Source organism: Lemur catta, chromosome 9 (assembly GCF_020740605.2).
Source record: "Lemur catta isolate mLemCat1 chromosome 9, mLemCat1.pri, whole genome shotgun sequence".
NCBI lineage: Eukaryota > Metazoa > Chordata > Mammalia > Primates > Lemuridae > Lemur > Lemur catta.
In genome coordinates this window covers 3655902-3671776 of record NC_059136.1, presented here as the reverse complement: position 1 = coordinate 3671776, position 15875 = coordinate 3655902, and the positions used below count along the sequence as shown (strand labels likewise).

General features: G+C 43.1%; 1 protein-coding gene across 15 annotated transcripts in view; it reads left to right on the top strand.

The window, feature by feature from the left end:
• The window catches only part of PDE8A (phosphodiesterase 8A), a 134581-nt gene that overhangs the window by 60685 nt on the left and 58021 nt on the right, over positions 1–15875 (top strand). For 12 of the 15 annotated variants that reach the window (XR_006737401.1, XM_045561609.1, XM_045561613.1 and 9 more), the window contains exons 2-5: positions 2195–2251; positions 4088–4278; positions 12103–12159; positions 13000–13054. Coding sequence is in view for 14 of the 15 variants with exons in the window: in XM_045561609.1 (XP_045417565.1) it covers positions 2195–2251; positions 4088–4278; positions 12103–12159; positions 13000–13054 (360 nt within the window). In the remaining variant the exon portion in view is untranslated. Of the gene's footprint in view, positions 1–2194; positions 2252–4087; positions 4279–12089; positions 12160–12999; positions 13055–15875 lie in introns of those variants that run through there. The other 3 variants (XM_045561618.1, XM_045561612.1, XM_045561620.1) reach the window with 2 other exon arrangements.

Genomic DNA, 15875 nt, shown 5'->3' with positions numbered 1-15875 from the left:
TTCTCCCCTTCCCCAGGGTTTGCTATTTTTTGTTATTGATTTTGTTTATTGTTTTTGTTTTTTTGGTGGTTGTAGGCTGTCTCTGTGCCATGGATCAGCCTCAGGTATAAACTTAAGGTCTTCTCAGGCATTTTCTGAGCCTTTCCCTGGTCTTGCATAATCACTTTCTAAATTTCTCCGTATATACACTTGCTTTTGAATGTCCTAATCCCTAATATCTGGCTCCTAAAGGGGGAAAAAGAGAAAAATTAAAAGGGGCAGAAAGGGTACCAGCTCTCTGTATCTCCTGGAAGTCATTTCCACTAGAGGGGGAAGGACTTGCAACAGTGGGAGGAGGAGGAGGTACAACAGCAATGGCCACCCCCTTCTTTGTCTGCACCTCTGTGATCAGAAGCAGCATGCAGTGGTCAGATCACAGATCCCTGATATTTGGAGGACAGGGTCCTTTTTGCCTACCCTGACTCCTGTACACTGTGTTCAGGAACACATGCACAGCTGGCTGCCACAGGCTAGGGCTCGGGGCTGGGTGGGTACTACGTGCTAAGAGCTGAAAGCAACCACAATTTACCGTGCAAGCTTTCCCCTGACAGTTGCAAGCCTTCAATAGACTCCAGAGTTCTCAAAATAGTTACATCAGACACATTTTGCCAGTGCAGTGTTGTCTAGGTAAGACAGAATCCTGGTGCTTCTTCCTCCACCATCTTCCCCTGGATCTGTCTTTTATGACTCTCCCAGACCTCTTGGACCATTTTCTCTTTCAGAAATTCTGGCTTTGGCATCCAGCTATACCCGTAGGAGGGTGGCCCATAGTTATCAACTCATGAGAACAGGTGGTGCCAGGGGCTCTCTGTTCTCCTCACTCTTCCACCTTATAAAAAATCCTGCTCCTCATTCTTAGGTCTAGCTAGAATAGTAGTGACCTTCATTCTTCTGCCTTCTGAGAGACAAAATTATTACCAAGCAATTCAGAAACTGAGCCAGTGGCCCATAATTAGTAGACATCAGCTTCTTATGCTTAAAAGTATATGTGAATTTCCTCTATTACTAAGCAGATTTTGTTACATGTGTTTACTAGGATAGATCATTGCTGGAGGGGAGAGATTGGAGGTAGACAATCAGTTAGGAAACGTCTTATAGGAAGTCTTATGGAGCTAGTTCTTCCATTGCTGTGTTCTACATACGGAATCATACCATCACCCAGACATCTAGAGTTGGGATTCCTTCAACACGTAGAGTCTCTGGGCAAATTGCAAAATGCTGCTTCCTCTGGGTAGCAGCCTAGTGCCAGAGTTCATCACTCAGAGCTCATCACTTTCTCCCTCCCTTGGGCTCCTTTGTGTTATACACAAACTATTCAACCTTCCAGTGGTCCCGGGTTTGCAGCACAGGTTATGGAGCTACATTGACCTGGGTTGAATCCCAGCACTGCCACTTGCTAGCTGTGTGGCCTTAAGCAAGGGATTTGGAGCCACATTTTTCCAACTGTAAATCCTGACCACATTGCTGTGGGATTCAGTGAGATAACATTATGTCCAGCCCTGAGCACAGTGACTAGACCATGCCAGGCCCTCCGTTGATGCTAATATTACTCACTAGGGTTTGGTTCTGACATTATATTTACCTTTGTGTGTTTTAGCATTAAATCAATCTCAAATCAATCAAACTTATTGATAAGTGCTATTATGTTTCTCTGTAAAATGAAAAGTGTTAACAATATTTCTTAAGGAGGTTTCTTTGGCTCTGACATGCTAGGGTTCTGGCTGCTGGATTGCATTATCTATGTGCTGTTTGGGTATCAGATTTCATCATCCATCAGGGGAAAGAGGGAAATAGGCATGGGAGAAACAATATTTATTCAGTGTCTGCTATTGGGGAGCTCTGTATTGCATTCTGATTTGATCTTTATAGCAAATGAGAAATTGAGGCTGAGGGAGGTTGAATAATTTACTTAAGGTCACACACAGCTAGTAAAAGGCAAAGCCAAGATTGAATTTGTTTTATTTCTCCTTTCCCATACCCCACTTCTCCTGGGGCCCATATGGAGATTCCTCATAATCATTTCTCTACTGTTCACTTTATTTAATTTTTCTCTAGAATAGAAATTTTACTTTCTTTCTGGTACTGATTAGAGAGAGAAAAATTGAAGCAAGCTTCTCTCTCTTCTTCCGTTTTTAAGCAGCTCTTTTTCTTCCAGGTAGCAGTAGCTGAGGTGCAATTTGGCCCCATGAGATTTCACCAAGATCAACTTCAGGTAATAAGGAGTCATGCTGTAATTATCATAGTCGACATTCTTTAGAAGGGGTATGGGGGAGGGCCTAAAGTTATACATTTAAGATAGTCTTCTATTTAGATAATAGTATTGGATCAATTTCCTGAACTTGATAATAGTACTACAATTATATGTAGAAATAAAAATTGGGTATTTAGAGATGAAGAAATGTTTGCTTCCTACTTTAAATTGGTTCAACAATAAAAAAAATTGAGTATAATTGTGTGTGTGTTGAGAGAGAGAGAGAAAGCAAAGCAAAGGTGGCAAAATGTTAATTGATGAATGTAGAGGAAGGGCATCCTAGTGTTCATTGTTGTTCACAACTTTTCTACAGGTTTGAAATTTTCCAATATAAAAAGTAAAAAGGGCAGGTACGGTGGCTCACACCTGTAATCCTAGCACTCTGAGAGACCGAGGCAGGAGGATTGCTTGAGGTCAGGAGTTCAAGGCGAGCCTGAGCAAGAGCGAGACCCCATCTGTCTCTACTAAAAATAGAAAAAATTAGCTGGGCATGGTGACATGTGCCTGTAGTCCCAGCTACTTGGGCGGCTGAGGCAGGAGAATTGCTTGAGCCCAGCAGTTTGAGGTTGCATTGAGCTAGGATGACACCACTTCACTCTAGCTGGGATGGTAGTGTGGGACTCTGTGTCAAAAAAAAAAAAAAAAGAAAGAAAGTAAAAAGATGGTCTTCTCTGTGTTGATAAATCAGCTCTATCAGAGAGAAAATGTCTATAATTTATCTAATCTAAAATATGAGACAGAAAATAACCAATTGAAATTTTGCAAAGTTATTTGGGGCTTCCTATACACAAATACATGTGCACTATTACATTTTTAAAAGTGTGAAAAGGGCTGACAAAGGTATGTACTCTCAGTTCTTTCCATTAATAGTATTTGTGCGGTTGGGTAAACTTAGAGCAAATAAGTCTTAGGAGGGTGTCTCTCAGCTTTGTAGGGTCTAGCCACAAGCTGCCCTATCTCCATCTTATGCATTGCTGCTCTGCTGTCAGTCTGGTTCTGAAGGGATAATGGAGCAGTGGTGCTGCTGAACGAGATTGGGGGCGGGGTAGGGGAGAAAGGGGCAGGAGGCTGGCTGCATAGGGAAGAGACAGCAGATCCAGGCCTCACTGGATCCAAGCCAGGACTTATCAGATCCAGATCGCAGCCAGGCACTAGGACTGCCAGCCTCTATCCTGGGCAGAGGCACAGATGCTGCCTCTTGTACCTAGAGCTGTTCCCGTGTCACTTAACTGGCAGGCTTTGAAGTGTAGCATTGTGGTCTACTTTAAATCTCCCCTCTTTTAATCAAAGTGATTTTTTTTTAACTTGGAGGAATTACAGGAAATCTTAAGTCAAAACATTTAAATACATTATTTAAAGAATTAAGTGTTTTAATAGTCTCACTGAAATATTAGCATTTGCCATCTGAGGACTTACCCAGTTAACTTTCTGTTAGCTAAAATAAATATTTGTGTGTTTTAATTCACTTAAGATAAAATGCTTGTCAAATATTTCAAGATAAAATGCTTAATCAAACCTTTGAGTTCTGCCAGTGGGTTCATTAGCAAAACAAGTAGGTATGTGATCCATGCACTTGGACTTCTTGACTAAGAGCAGATAAAAAAAAAAAAAAATAGCACAAATTTTAGGGAGCTGAGTGACACTGTCCCTGAGTTATCTGTAGAAGGATTTATATTGACAGACAGTTATGTTCACATCTATGTCCTTGCTTTGAAAACACTTGGGAGTTTTATGTGGCTTAAGAAATGATCATTCTAACATCTTTTTAAAAACAGTGTTTGTTCTCTTTTGATTCAGGTACTTTTAGTGTTTGCCAAAGAAGATAACCAATGTAATGGATTCTGCAGGGCATGTGAAAAAGCAGGGTTTAAGTGTACAGTCACCAGGGAGGCTCAGGCTGTCCTTGCCTGTTTCCTGGACAAACATCATGACATCATCATTATAGACCACAGAAATCCTCGACAGCTGGATGCAGAGGCACTGTGCAGGTAAGCCCGAGCCTAGGACTTAAATAATCCCATTGGCATTTGTGACAATAAACGCAGCCTGGAAACACAGTAAGTTAAATTCATTGTCTCTTTTAAGTTGCCTTCCATGCATGTAAAACAAGCAAGACATTGGAACCTCATTATTTCGAGGACTGGTCTTTGTCTCTTTTGTTTTGTCTTGCTTTGCTTTGCTAAAAACAGTAAGAAAATGTGAATGAGAACCCTAAAGGGCCAAGGTGAAACCCAATATGTAATTAACCAAAACTATCACTTGCATATTACAGCAATAAGAATTATAATTTTCCAGATTGTTTTTAAAGGTATAAAAACTTTGAAAATTGTCTTCTAATGTTAGATGAATGTATCTTATTTATAATACTTGCAGAATACCATGTCATAAGAGAATTCTGGATAGCAGACTCTAAATCTAAAAAAAGTGCTTTTTAAAGAAAGTTATTTGCTGCTGATAGAAGCAAGACAAAGTAAAATACCATTTTATTTAACAGAAAACTTTATTTGGGGAAGACATATAATTTTAATATAATGTAAAATTTTATAGCATATTAATTTTAAGGACATTTAAAATCTTGATTTTGAAGAGAGAGAAAAGATTTAAGCCCAATATAACAAGGGTTAAAAACTGAGGTGACAAGCAAATGGCATTATACCAAAAGATTGTTTGCAGGGTATGTGGTTATTTCAACATGTGCTTGTTTCCTTGGTGATGAAAACCCACATTCTGGTAGTCAGACTATGTAGCTTTCACCCCAGTGTGATTCGCCTCCAGTAGAGTTTCCCCTCTGGCCTTCATCTAGCGCCGGAAGTGCTGCCTATATTCCTTGCCTGTTTCAATCTGGTTGACTCTGCAGTAAGCAGTTACTGCTGTAGCCCTGAGCTTTGGACGTTCTCCTTCACGTGGAACCTAACTTAGTCCAGATTTGGCCCACAGGGTTGCTAGAGCAGGTCTATTCCCCTTCCCCAGAACGGAATTCCAACATTTGAGGACAGGAATTGTGTTCCCCCAAGACATCTTCTCTTTTTTGGATGGAGTACATCCTTCCTGCTGTCAGCAGCTCCTCACGGAGCATGGTTTCATCTTCCAACCCCACCAAGGATGCTTCCCCTGAACACCCTTTTCTAGTTGGTAGCCCTCGTAGGCAGGCTCCATATCTGAAAAGCTCACACTGGGTTTGGCTGGACCAGTGAAGAGTAAGTGGAACAGTCCCCTGCCCTGTGTTAGCCAGGGAGCAGACCTTTACAGAAGGAATCCCTGGTCATGTTTCTTTCCTGATGTCACAGCCCTGGCCAGGAACCTCGAGTCTTTCTTACTAGCTGTGTTCTACCATATCATCTCCATCTTGCTGGGTGAGGACTTGGGGTGGGGGTGGAGTCCTTGTGCTATTCGTGTGAGTTTTCTAGAGGCAAGAGCGGGCCCTGATTTATTTTCCTAAGTCAGTTTCATCTTGATTCTGCCTTTTACCTGGTTTGTCTCCCTTAAGATCAACCTGTAAGGACACTTGCCCATTATGAGCTGTTTTGTCAAGAAATCTATCCAGGCTACCCCTCCTGAACTGGCTTGCCCTCTCTCTCAGGAGACTTATGTGGCTCATGAGACCTTAGCTGTGCAGAATTCTGTCCTTCCCTTCTTCTCCTTTGGGAGACCTAATTAACACTGCCTGTGAAGAGCTTTTCATCACTTGCGACCTGTCTGAATGACTAGTGTCCTCCTCTGTCTCTCTATTGTGGGCATTTGGAACTCCTTACACTCCTTATAAGATGCCCTGCTAAATATTCTGTGTCTGCTATATTTCCAAATCCACCAGTTTAGAAACCCTACTTTGCATGTCTTCTCAGGTCTGGGCACTGCACTGGTACTAGAGCTGCACTGATGAGTGACATGCGGTTCTCGTCTGTGAGGAGCTAATGCTTTAGTTGGCAGGGCAAGTGCGTGATTTCAGTACAGCTCATGGATGCCCACAGAGCAGGTTTAAACAGAGTGCTGTGGTGCCTGTGTCAAAGAGGGCTTCACAGAGGATATTTGGGTTGCGTCCTAAAGGATGAGCCGGACTTTTGAAAGGAAGAAAGGTGAGGAAAATGGTCCAGGTAGAGGGAGCAGCATGTTAGGAACAGGCAGGGCACCCAGGCTTCTCTGCTCAGTGCTAGACAGCTGCTGCTCAGGCAGGTGTGGAATGGGGCTCCGGGCAATCTGGGGAGCAGACATGAACCTTGTGTGCTGAGCCAAAGGCTTTGGACTCTACCCCATAGGCAGTTGTGACACTGACATATTCTGTGCAGGCAGCAGAGGAGAAGATCATTTGGCTGCCAAGTGGAGAACAGAGTAGAAGGAAGAGCCGGGGCAAGTCAACCAGTCGTGAGGCTGTTAGAGGCCATCTCGGGCAGTGCCTCCTCCCAAGCTCTATCAAAGAATCCGTGAAGGTAGCAAAAGAAACAAAAATTGACCACAGCATAAAAAAAACAAACAAACAACAACAACAAAAAAAAAAAAACCCTAAAGATAAAATGATAGACATGTTGGAAGCTGAGAGAACAGAAAAAGATAGGGATCCCCACCGTATCTGTATTGTAGTACTTTGGGGACTAATAAAAGCTGGTTCCTGAACTATCCCCCACATACCCTGAAGCTGAAATGCCAGTGGCCTTAAAGGAAGGCGGTGGGAAGAGGCTTGCTTCACTTTCTCCGTGTTCCGCTAAGCCTGGGATGCTGGAGTTGCACTGCCCAGAGAAGCAGGAGGCCAAGCCCCCGCAGAGCAGCAGCACTGCCGTTAGCTGGCCAGAGGCCTGTGCCTCTGACCCCCGCTGCCCTGCCGCCCCTCGCTCTTTACCTTCTACATCCACTCAGAAACCCAAGGCAAGGAGCAGAGGGAGATGGACAGAGACATGGTTTTTCCTACCATGTTGTAAGAAGGGGACAGAGGCAAAAGAAACCTGAGAACAGTCCGTTACATACAGCAGTTTCAAAGCAGCAGACTGCAGCAATCCTCAGGTTTAGTTTGAGAACCAGAGAGAGTAGGCCAGGAGCCGACTGTGCAACTGACCCATGCATGCCTGCTGGAAGCACTCTCCAATCCTGAACTGCGCCTGGTGACCTGATCTGCAGCCCAGACCTAAGAGGAGGACAGCTGCTGACACCAAGGGGCCAGCGAAGGGATACTAAGGAAACTCTCTGTCTTTGTTGGCAAACTCTGAGCCTTTATAGATAGCACTACGTTCAAGGGTGAGTGAACAGGATAAAGAATGGGGCTGTGAAAAGCTCCCACAGTGTAATGAAGGGGGGAAGAATAGCCCTAAAGGTTAAGAAAATTATTACTTTTTAAATTTTTTATTTAAATATTTTTTTCCTTTTTTTTCCCCACCCCCTAAATTTTTTTTTCCTCCTCCCCCCTCCCTAAATTTTTTTTTTTTTTTTAAGAGATGATCTCACTCTGTCACCCAGGCTGGCGTGCAGTGGCACAGTCATAGCATACTGCAGCCTCAAACTCCTAGGCTCAAGGGATCTTCCTGCCTCAGCCTCCTGAGTATTTAGGACTACACCACCACACCCTGCTAATTTTTCTTATTTTTCTAGAAATGGGGTCTTGCTATGTTGCTCAGGCTAGTCTTGAACTCTTGGCCTCAAGTCATCCTCCTCCCTCGGCCTCCCAAAGTGCTAGTATTACAGGCGTGAGCCACTGCGCCTGGGAGAAAATTATTTTTTATAAGAAACTGAAGAACCTTGTAGAAGAGACGTGCTTTGTGTACTCAGAAGAGGTGAAGAAATATTTCTTTGTGCAGCAGAAATAGCACTCTGTAATAAAAGGGAAGATTTCATAAAATGAGATGGAGTAAATAAGAAAGCACTGCTTGTAAACCCAAAATGCATTAACAGAATTAAAATTATGGTGAATGCAGAAGCAAGATTGAACTCAGAGTGCCAGAAGCTTCCACAGAATTTCTTGATTCACCTTGGTCTGTAGATCCTTTTTACCATTGTAAACTCTGTTCTTTTCAATTTAAAACTCATTTGACATGGTGCAGAACAGTAGCAAATTGCAGGTAATGGAGTGTGCTTTTGTGAAATTCAACTCATTAAAGAGCTTAGCTATGTTCTTACAGTAAGCCCCCATCATGTTGCCTTTTTTCTGCTGTAATGCCGAAACCATCATCAGAATTATTTGTAGTTGCCTAGTATAGTTTGAGACTGATGGTTGCCCGCAGTACCTATTTCTATTCTTTTCCTAGTAACAGGGTTTCTTATGTTTACCTAGGCATATGGCCTCCTAGAAAATATATTGCATTCCCTAGCTTTTCTTGCAGCTGGCCAGTGGAACTGTCATGCTCATCTTCTGGAAAGTGTCCTTGAAGGGGAGGGAGCTTGCCCTTCCTCCTGCTGTCTGGAATGTGGACACTACAGCTAGTGCTCAGCGTCTGTCTTGGACCACGAAGAAGAAACCACATACAGACAGTAATAGAGAAACACAAGGTGGAAGGAGCCAGGTTCCTGATCTTGCAGAGTGCCCTGGCAGCCCTGGGCTGTCTCCCTCTGCACACCTTTCATGTGCGAGACAAATATTATCTAAGCTACTATTCTTGGTGTTTTCTGTCATGTGTAGCCAAATCGAATCCTAATGATACACCAGGTAGTGTGTTTTTTTGGTTTTTGGGTTTTTATGTTTTGTTTTCAGACAGAGTGTTGCTCTGTTGCCCGGTAGAGTGCTGTGGCATCAGCTTAGCTCACAGCAACCTCAAACTCCTGGGCTCAAGTGATCCTCCTGCCTCAGCCTCCCAAGTAGCTGGGACTACAGGCATGTGCCAGTACGCCCAGCTAATTTTTTTTTTTTTTTTTTTAGTTGCCCAGCCAAATTTCTTTCTATTTTTTAGTAGAGACAGGGACTCACTCCTCTTGCTCAGGCTAGTCTCAAACTCTTGAGCTCAAGCAATCCTCCCACCTCAGCCTCCCAGAGTGCTAGGATTACAGGTGTGAGCCACTGTGCCTGACCTAGGTAGTGTGACTTTAAGAGCTTCCCGGCATGCTTGCACTACTTGCAGAATCTTATGTTCCATCTTTTTCTGACCTTGAAATCTGCCTTCCTAATGTCCAGGTGTACATTTTGACTATGCCAAGTCATTTCTTCCCTAGTTTTCATGAATTCTAAAGCTATGGTGTTATTTTTCAACCCAGGTTCTTGACATTTCTATTTTCTAGCCAGTTCTTCCTTCTTATGCATCAGAAATAGTCCAGAGTACACCTCTGCCTTTCTATACAGTTTTAGAACTCCTTTGAAGGGCTTGTGTCCAGGTAAACAGGGTCTTCCCTTCCATGTCACCCTTAGCTCAATGTCTGTCATTCTTGTAACTACAGGTCCGGGTGGACCATTCACAGCTCCTTACTGAGATCATCTGCACAGTTGCCTACTTGCCATTACGTCACTCAGATCTCTAGTTTTCTTCAGAGAGCTGGTTTGAGGTGACTGGCTGCATATTTAAATTTGCCTTTTCTCCCTCCGAATCTCTGTGATAAGATGACAACATAAACACAAAACAGATATAATATCCCTAGAAGTCACGGAAATACCATTTGTGAGTCATGTCTCTTATTCCCTATTTGAGGTTTGGGCTAGGATGAATATTAGTCATGAGATATGATGAGTGCGCTGGCTGTGTCTGTGAGTGTTGGCCTTCCCGGTGACCCCTCTGGGCCTGAGCAGCCCCTCCTGTGGCTTTCTTCAGGAAGCTGAGCCTGCCTGCTCTTCAGGGTGGACTGGAGATTGTCACCTAGCCAGCAAGCCCTGCAGGGGTGATCTGGAAGGACTCTGCCAGTAGAGCCATGCAGCACTCTAGGTTGGCTCCCTCTGGAGAGAATGGGCACATGGGAGCTGGAGGAATATGGAGAGTAGACACTGGGAAAAGCAGAAATGTTGAGGAAAGTGGAGAGATGAGCAGTGTCCATGAAGGAGACTGGTTGATCCCTAGAACTCTTCCCTACCCCAGGGCAACTTCCATTCCTGAGCAGCTTCTCTACCCCAGGCCTATTCTACATCTATTGTTGGACTCTAAGCCTTTCCCAACTTGGGTTCCACAAGAAAATTAGGCCCAAAGGCAGGGGTGGGCAAAGGAAAACACAATCATGCCCGTTCATTTGTGTATTGTGTGTGGCTGCTGTTGTACTACAATGGTAGAGTTGAGTAGTTGTGATAGCATCCTGTGTTCTGCAAAACCTAAAATATTTACTCTCTGGTCCTCTACAGAAAAAGTTTGCAAAGACTGAGGCATCCATTGTGTATGGCAAATCTCTTTTATGCCTCTGGAACGGTTATGTTATGTACCGTCTTTCGGAGAATTGAGAAATAGTCGCACAAATCGTTTTTTGTGTGCTGTGATTCAGAAGTGGTTCTATTTCTTGAACTAACAGAGCTGAAGCAAATGTGGGCTGGTCTCTGTCCCATCCTGGACACATTCTCTGGGAGGCCAGCACACTTCTCACTTGACTGTAGGGCAGTCTGGGTGTGATTCTCTCCATTCCCCTCCTTCTGAGCTTCCTATCTAACATGAGTCTTTTTCCTCTGGGTCTGAGGCTGAGTTCCTTCCTCCTCCTGTTGTTACTGAAGGTTCAGCACTTGTCCCCGAGGCCATATCAGAAGAATGAGGACATGTGGTTTGAGGAGAAGGAAAGAGAAGTTTATTAATTTGCTGGCAAATGAGGAGGATGGGAAATTCTCATCTTAAAGTACCATTATGCTATCTATAAGCTGAAATACAGAGCTTTTAAAAGGAGTTTTCAGCCTGTGGCTATTGCTGTTTAATTGTAGCTGATGGTCCTGATCCAGCCCATCTCCTATGAAGACAATCTTGTGACTTCTGCCCGGACAGGTCCATTCAGCCATCTCTTGGGGTACAAAAAACAGGACACTCCCCTCCCCTTCTGACCACTGGCCTCGGGCAGGGATGTGGATTTTAATTCCCAAGACTGTGTGGGGATCTTGTAGAACATTTTACACCTTTTCAGGTCATTCCCTCTGTTACACTGTGGCCTGGCTCCTCCTCTCCAGAGTCCCACTTTCTTCTCCCAGTGTAGGACGAGTTCACAGCTCCTGCATATGTCCAGTGGAACACGTTCTTTCCCTTCTCCTGCTCTTCTGTGTCACACTTATTTCTGCCCTCTCTGACCTTTCGGCTGTATTTTCATTTCCCATGGTCTGTAAAGCTGGTTCTCCTTGGCAGCTTCAGTGGAGCAGCATCTTGTGCTTTTCTGAACCAGTCCTCCATCCTTAACCTTGATATCAAGTGTTGATTCTCTTTTTGACTAATAACAAAATCTTGAATTTTCTAGTTTTGGACTTTTTTTCTTGTTAATTTAGCTTCCACTTTACCTAGGAACTCTTCATTATTTGTGTTGTTTAGAATACAGTGAAGAACCAGCCCCTGGGCTCCTTCATCCCCACCATAAGCACAGCCCTCACCTTGTGCTAATACTCATAAACTTGAGTTTCCCTTTGGTCAGAAGAGACAACTCCTTTCACTTAAGCACAAAGCAGGGAAAATACTCCGTCTGAAACACCGTGGTTAACAAAGACCAGCACAAGCAAATGCACATCACCTCAGCTACTGCATTTCTGCCCCATGCTTATTACAGTTATCACAGTCCACTCATTAGGACTGTGTCCCCAAAAGAGAGAAAGATCAAGTAGCCAGGAAGATGAGTCCAGAGTGTAAAGGGATCTTTTGCTCTTCCTTCTACCCCTCTTCTAATTTTAATTGTTCTACCAAAATTGTTTAAGTATGCTTGTATTTTAAGAATTATATTTATTTTAAAGTTTTTTTTTTAAGGTCTATAAGATCATCAGAACTCTCAGAAAACACAGTTATTGTTGGTGTAGTACGCAGGTAAGCTTTAATTTTTCTTTTTTTTTTTTGATGTTGAAATTCAGGTGTCAGTGGTAACGCTTGCCCTTAACAGATGGCCAAATAATAACCTGCATGCTATGACAAGTGTGGCCCTTTGTAGTTTGGACTTTTGTTCTTTATTCTTTCTTATTTTATTTCATTTCTCTAGTTCCTAGAGGGACTTTCTGCTTTCATGCTTGGTTTTGTGATTTTGAACTGCCTTCCACTCTACAAATAGGCAATCCATGAGAAGTATGAGGGTGTTCCAGGGCTGTCTTCCTAGGGCCTTCTAATTCCAAATATCTTGGAGGATTTGAATTACACATAAATGGGGAGAATCTTATATTTCATCCTTAAATTGGGGGTAAGGAAAGAAGAGAAATATATAAGAAGGAGGGCAGGTATTCAAATAAATGTTATCTAGCTAATATATTTTTGTAGATAGAAGAGATGTTTCTGTGTCCTTTGTACTTTTTTCTTGAGCTATATGGGGGAAGGGGATTTTTTAAAAAAAATAAACCGGAAGTAGAAGAAAATAGAGAATTTAACTTAGTTTAAATTAAAATTTTCACATATTAAATAAATATATGGACACTCCTGGATTCTGTCTACTAATATAATCTCTGTATTTCAAGTATTATAATACATACTGCCAAAAAGCTAAATATGAAATTGAAACAGAAAGCAGTTTTCAATTGTATACTTTAAATTTTTATATTAATCTGATTTTACCTAAAAGTATTCATTATGTGACAAAGTATATTTAAATTAGTATATAGTAAAAGAGGTGAGATGTAATTGAAAAAACTATGTCTAACCTTTCCCTGTGTTCTTTTGAAGGGTGGATAGAGAAGAGTTGTCTGTAATGCCCTTTCTTGCTGCTGGATTCACAAGGGTACGCACCCACTTCTTTGTTATAAAAGTGCAGTTCAGTGGGAGACATTATCCCAGTTCAGTGCCCAGCAAAAGTTTTGAAGTGATTTGAAGAAAAAATTATTGTCCTGCTGTGTCACGGTTTAGTTTGACTTTATAACCTGCTAATCTAATCTATAACACTTCACTTTCTTAGTCTGTTAAAACTATGCCTGCTAAAGTCATCTTAACGTAATAAAATCTTTTATGGAATACTGATCAAAAATTATACCATAGAATGTGTTGCTATAATACTGACATGTATACATGCAACTTTTTAAAAGCCAGTTCAAGGATTCTAGAAATAAGGCAACCCAAGCATAGCTCCCTTTCTCTCCATCTGCCGCTTCAATCTGTTGGTTTCTCCTAAGCAAAAGGCTGCTGGGGGATTTGGTCGCTGGTTGCAAATGAGGCCTTGGGGATCATGGTGGGCAGAACTGAAGTAGGATTGACCCTTGGGCAGAGTTGTAGCCCAGGTTTATACCAGCAAGGTAGTCAGGAAACCTCAAGCTATGAATTTAGTTAGTGGTCTGGATGGGTGGTTCTCTTAGGTACCTGGCAGAAGCAAATACAAATCCTCCTCAGAAGAAGAAAACTTCATCTCTGGCCTCAGAGAATCTCTGCAATAAATTGCTCAAGGGGAGCAGGCAGCCCTCAGTCAAAGGTAGCCAATCCACCAGGCAACAAGGTGCGACATAAGTAAGAACTAGCGGGGGAAGAAGAACAGTAGAAACAGACCCTCAGATATGACAGTTATCAGACATGAATTATAAACAAATGTGCCTATTATATGTAAAGAAATAAAAGATAAGACAAGCTAGAAAATAGGAAACTATAAAAAGTAACATAGCAAATTTTATGCCGAACAAAATTGAATTTTGAGAAATGAAAATAGCAGAAAAATTTAAAACCTAGACAGTAGGTCAGAGCATGTAGCACAGAAATACAATGACTAAATAAGTTAGAGAGGTTAAGAAATGTGAAAAATCGAGTATGAAAGTTTGGTATGTATATACCTGGAGTTCCACGGGGAGAAGAGGAAGGATGGGGCAGAGGAAATATTTGAAGAGTGAATGGCTGAGAATTTTGCAGAACTGATAAAAAACTAATCCACAGATTTCAAAAGTTCCAACAAATCCAAAGTAGAGCAATTAAAAAAAATAGGACACATCATAATGAAACTGAAAAACAAAAACAAAAAAGCCAAAGAAAAAGAAGATCTTAAAATCAGCCAGAGAAATACCTTCAAGAGAATGACAACTAACAGCTTCTCAGCAGCAACTAGTGGAAGACCTGGCTTGTGCACAGTGATGCCAAGGCTTGAGGCCTGCAAGCTACCGCTGCAGCGAGATCTCTGGTGTTCGGAGGTGGTAGGCAGTGATCTATTTTGTGGGTTAGCCATGGTGCAGGATTGCAAAGTGAATGGAGGACCTGCTTGCCTCCTCAGTTGGACTTGGCAATCGAGCATTTGCTGACTAAAATACCTAGTATTGGAGTTTGGGATCTGTCACCACTGAGTGTGCATTAGAGTCCCTTGAAGAGCATTGCTAGAGAATCTGCTTTAGTTGGTCTGGGGAGGGGCCTGCACATTGGTATTATTTTTTCAAATTGCAGGTCATTCTAATATGTAGCCAAGAGTTGAGAACCACTGGGTGTAGGAAGGGGGGGTTTAGGTCCTAGCAATGGGTGTGAGATGCTTTGGAGAAAGTGAGGTGAAGTCAGCTCAGGAAGTCTGCAGGGTTTGTGGCCCTAGCGCCTGTCATGGGATGGAGTTGGGAAGAGACTAACTGCTATTTAAGCAGAGGGCATAGCAGCCCGCTTTCTGAGGATCCCTGGACCTGATTCTCCACTCTCCATGCCCCATGGAGTGCTTGGGACAGAAACAAAAGTCAGAGAGGGACAGGAAAGATGAGATATGTAGACACACAGAGCAGTACTGAGACAGAGCAAAGCAGAGGTAAGGGTGGTAGGGCAAACAGCAGGAGCAAGATGCTCTTTGCCCACATATATGCTTGGTCATGTGTGCTAGGTTTTGTACCTTGATTCCCACCTTGGGGTAAAAAAGTTTGGTGGATATATAACATTGATACTCAATGAAAAATCTGGTTGCATACGTGGGAGGCCATTTTTGGAATTGCTTAAATACATATCTTCCCACCAATCTCAAGGTCTCACCTGCAGAGCAGCTGGGGACCCCTGTTTGTCTCAAGGCCACTACCTCTTGTGTGCTGTAGTGACATGGCACTATGCTTAGCAATCTCTCTTTGTCCCTGCCTAGTCAGCAGTGGGTTCCCGTGTAGATAGGCAGCGTTCCTGGGTGTTCCTGTGGAGTCCTGGCTGACTGAGACATGGGCAGCACGTCTAGCCCTCTCCACCCGTCTCAGTTGGTGGGAGCTGGTAGCATGTCACCTCTGTCAGACCTCTGGATGAGAAGGGGGCTGTGCTTTGGCCCACAGATGTGGGGACCCTCATGATCCTGGCCGGCAGGTCTTGCCTTCCCTCCTGGGGGTGGCAATAGCTGTTCTTTACCTTTGTGCAGCATTTTGTAATTAGGGTGCTTTCTCCCATCATCTCTATTCTCGCAGTGGGTAGGAACAGTTATTTTCCTTGTTTTTCAGGTGAGGAAGCGTGCTAAGGAAGGTTCAGTGCCCAATTGCTATAAGACCATACAGCTTTCAAGGCGTGAAGCTAGGGCTGGTTTCTTAGGTTGCTCAACACCCGGAGAAGACCCTGATCAGTGCTCAAACATTGGGCGTCTTCCTTCACCATGGCGTTAGAAGGAACTCCCTGAGGGGCCCCATTTC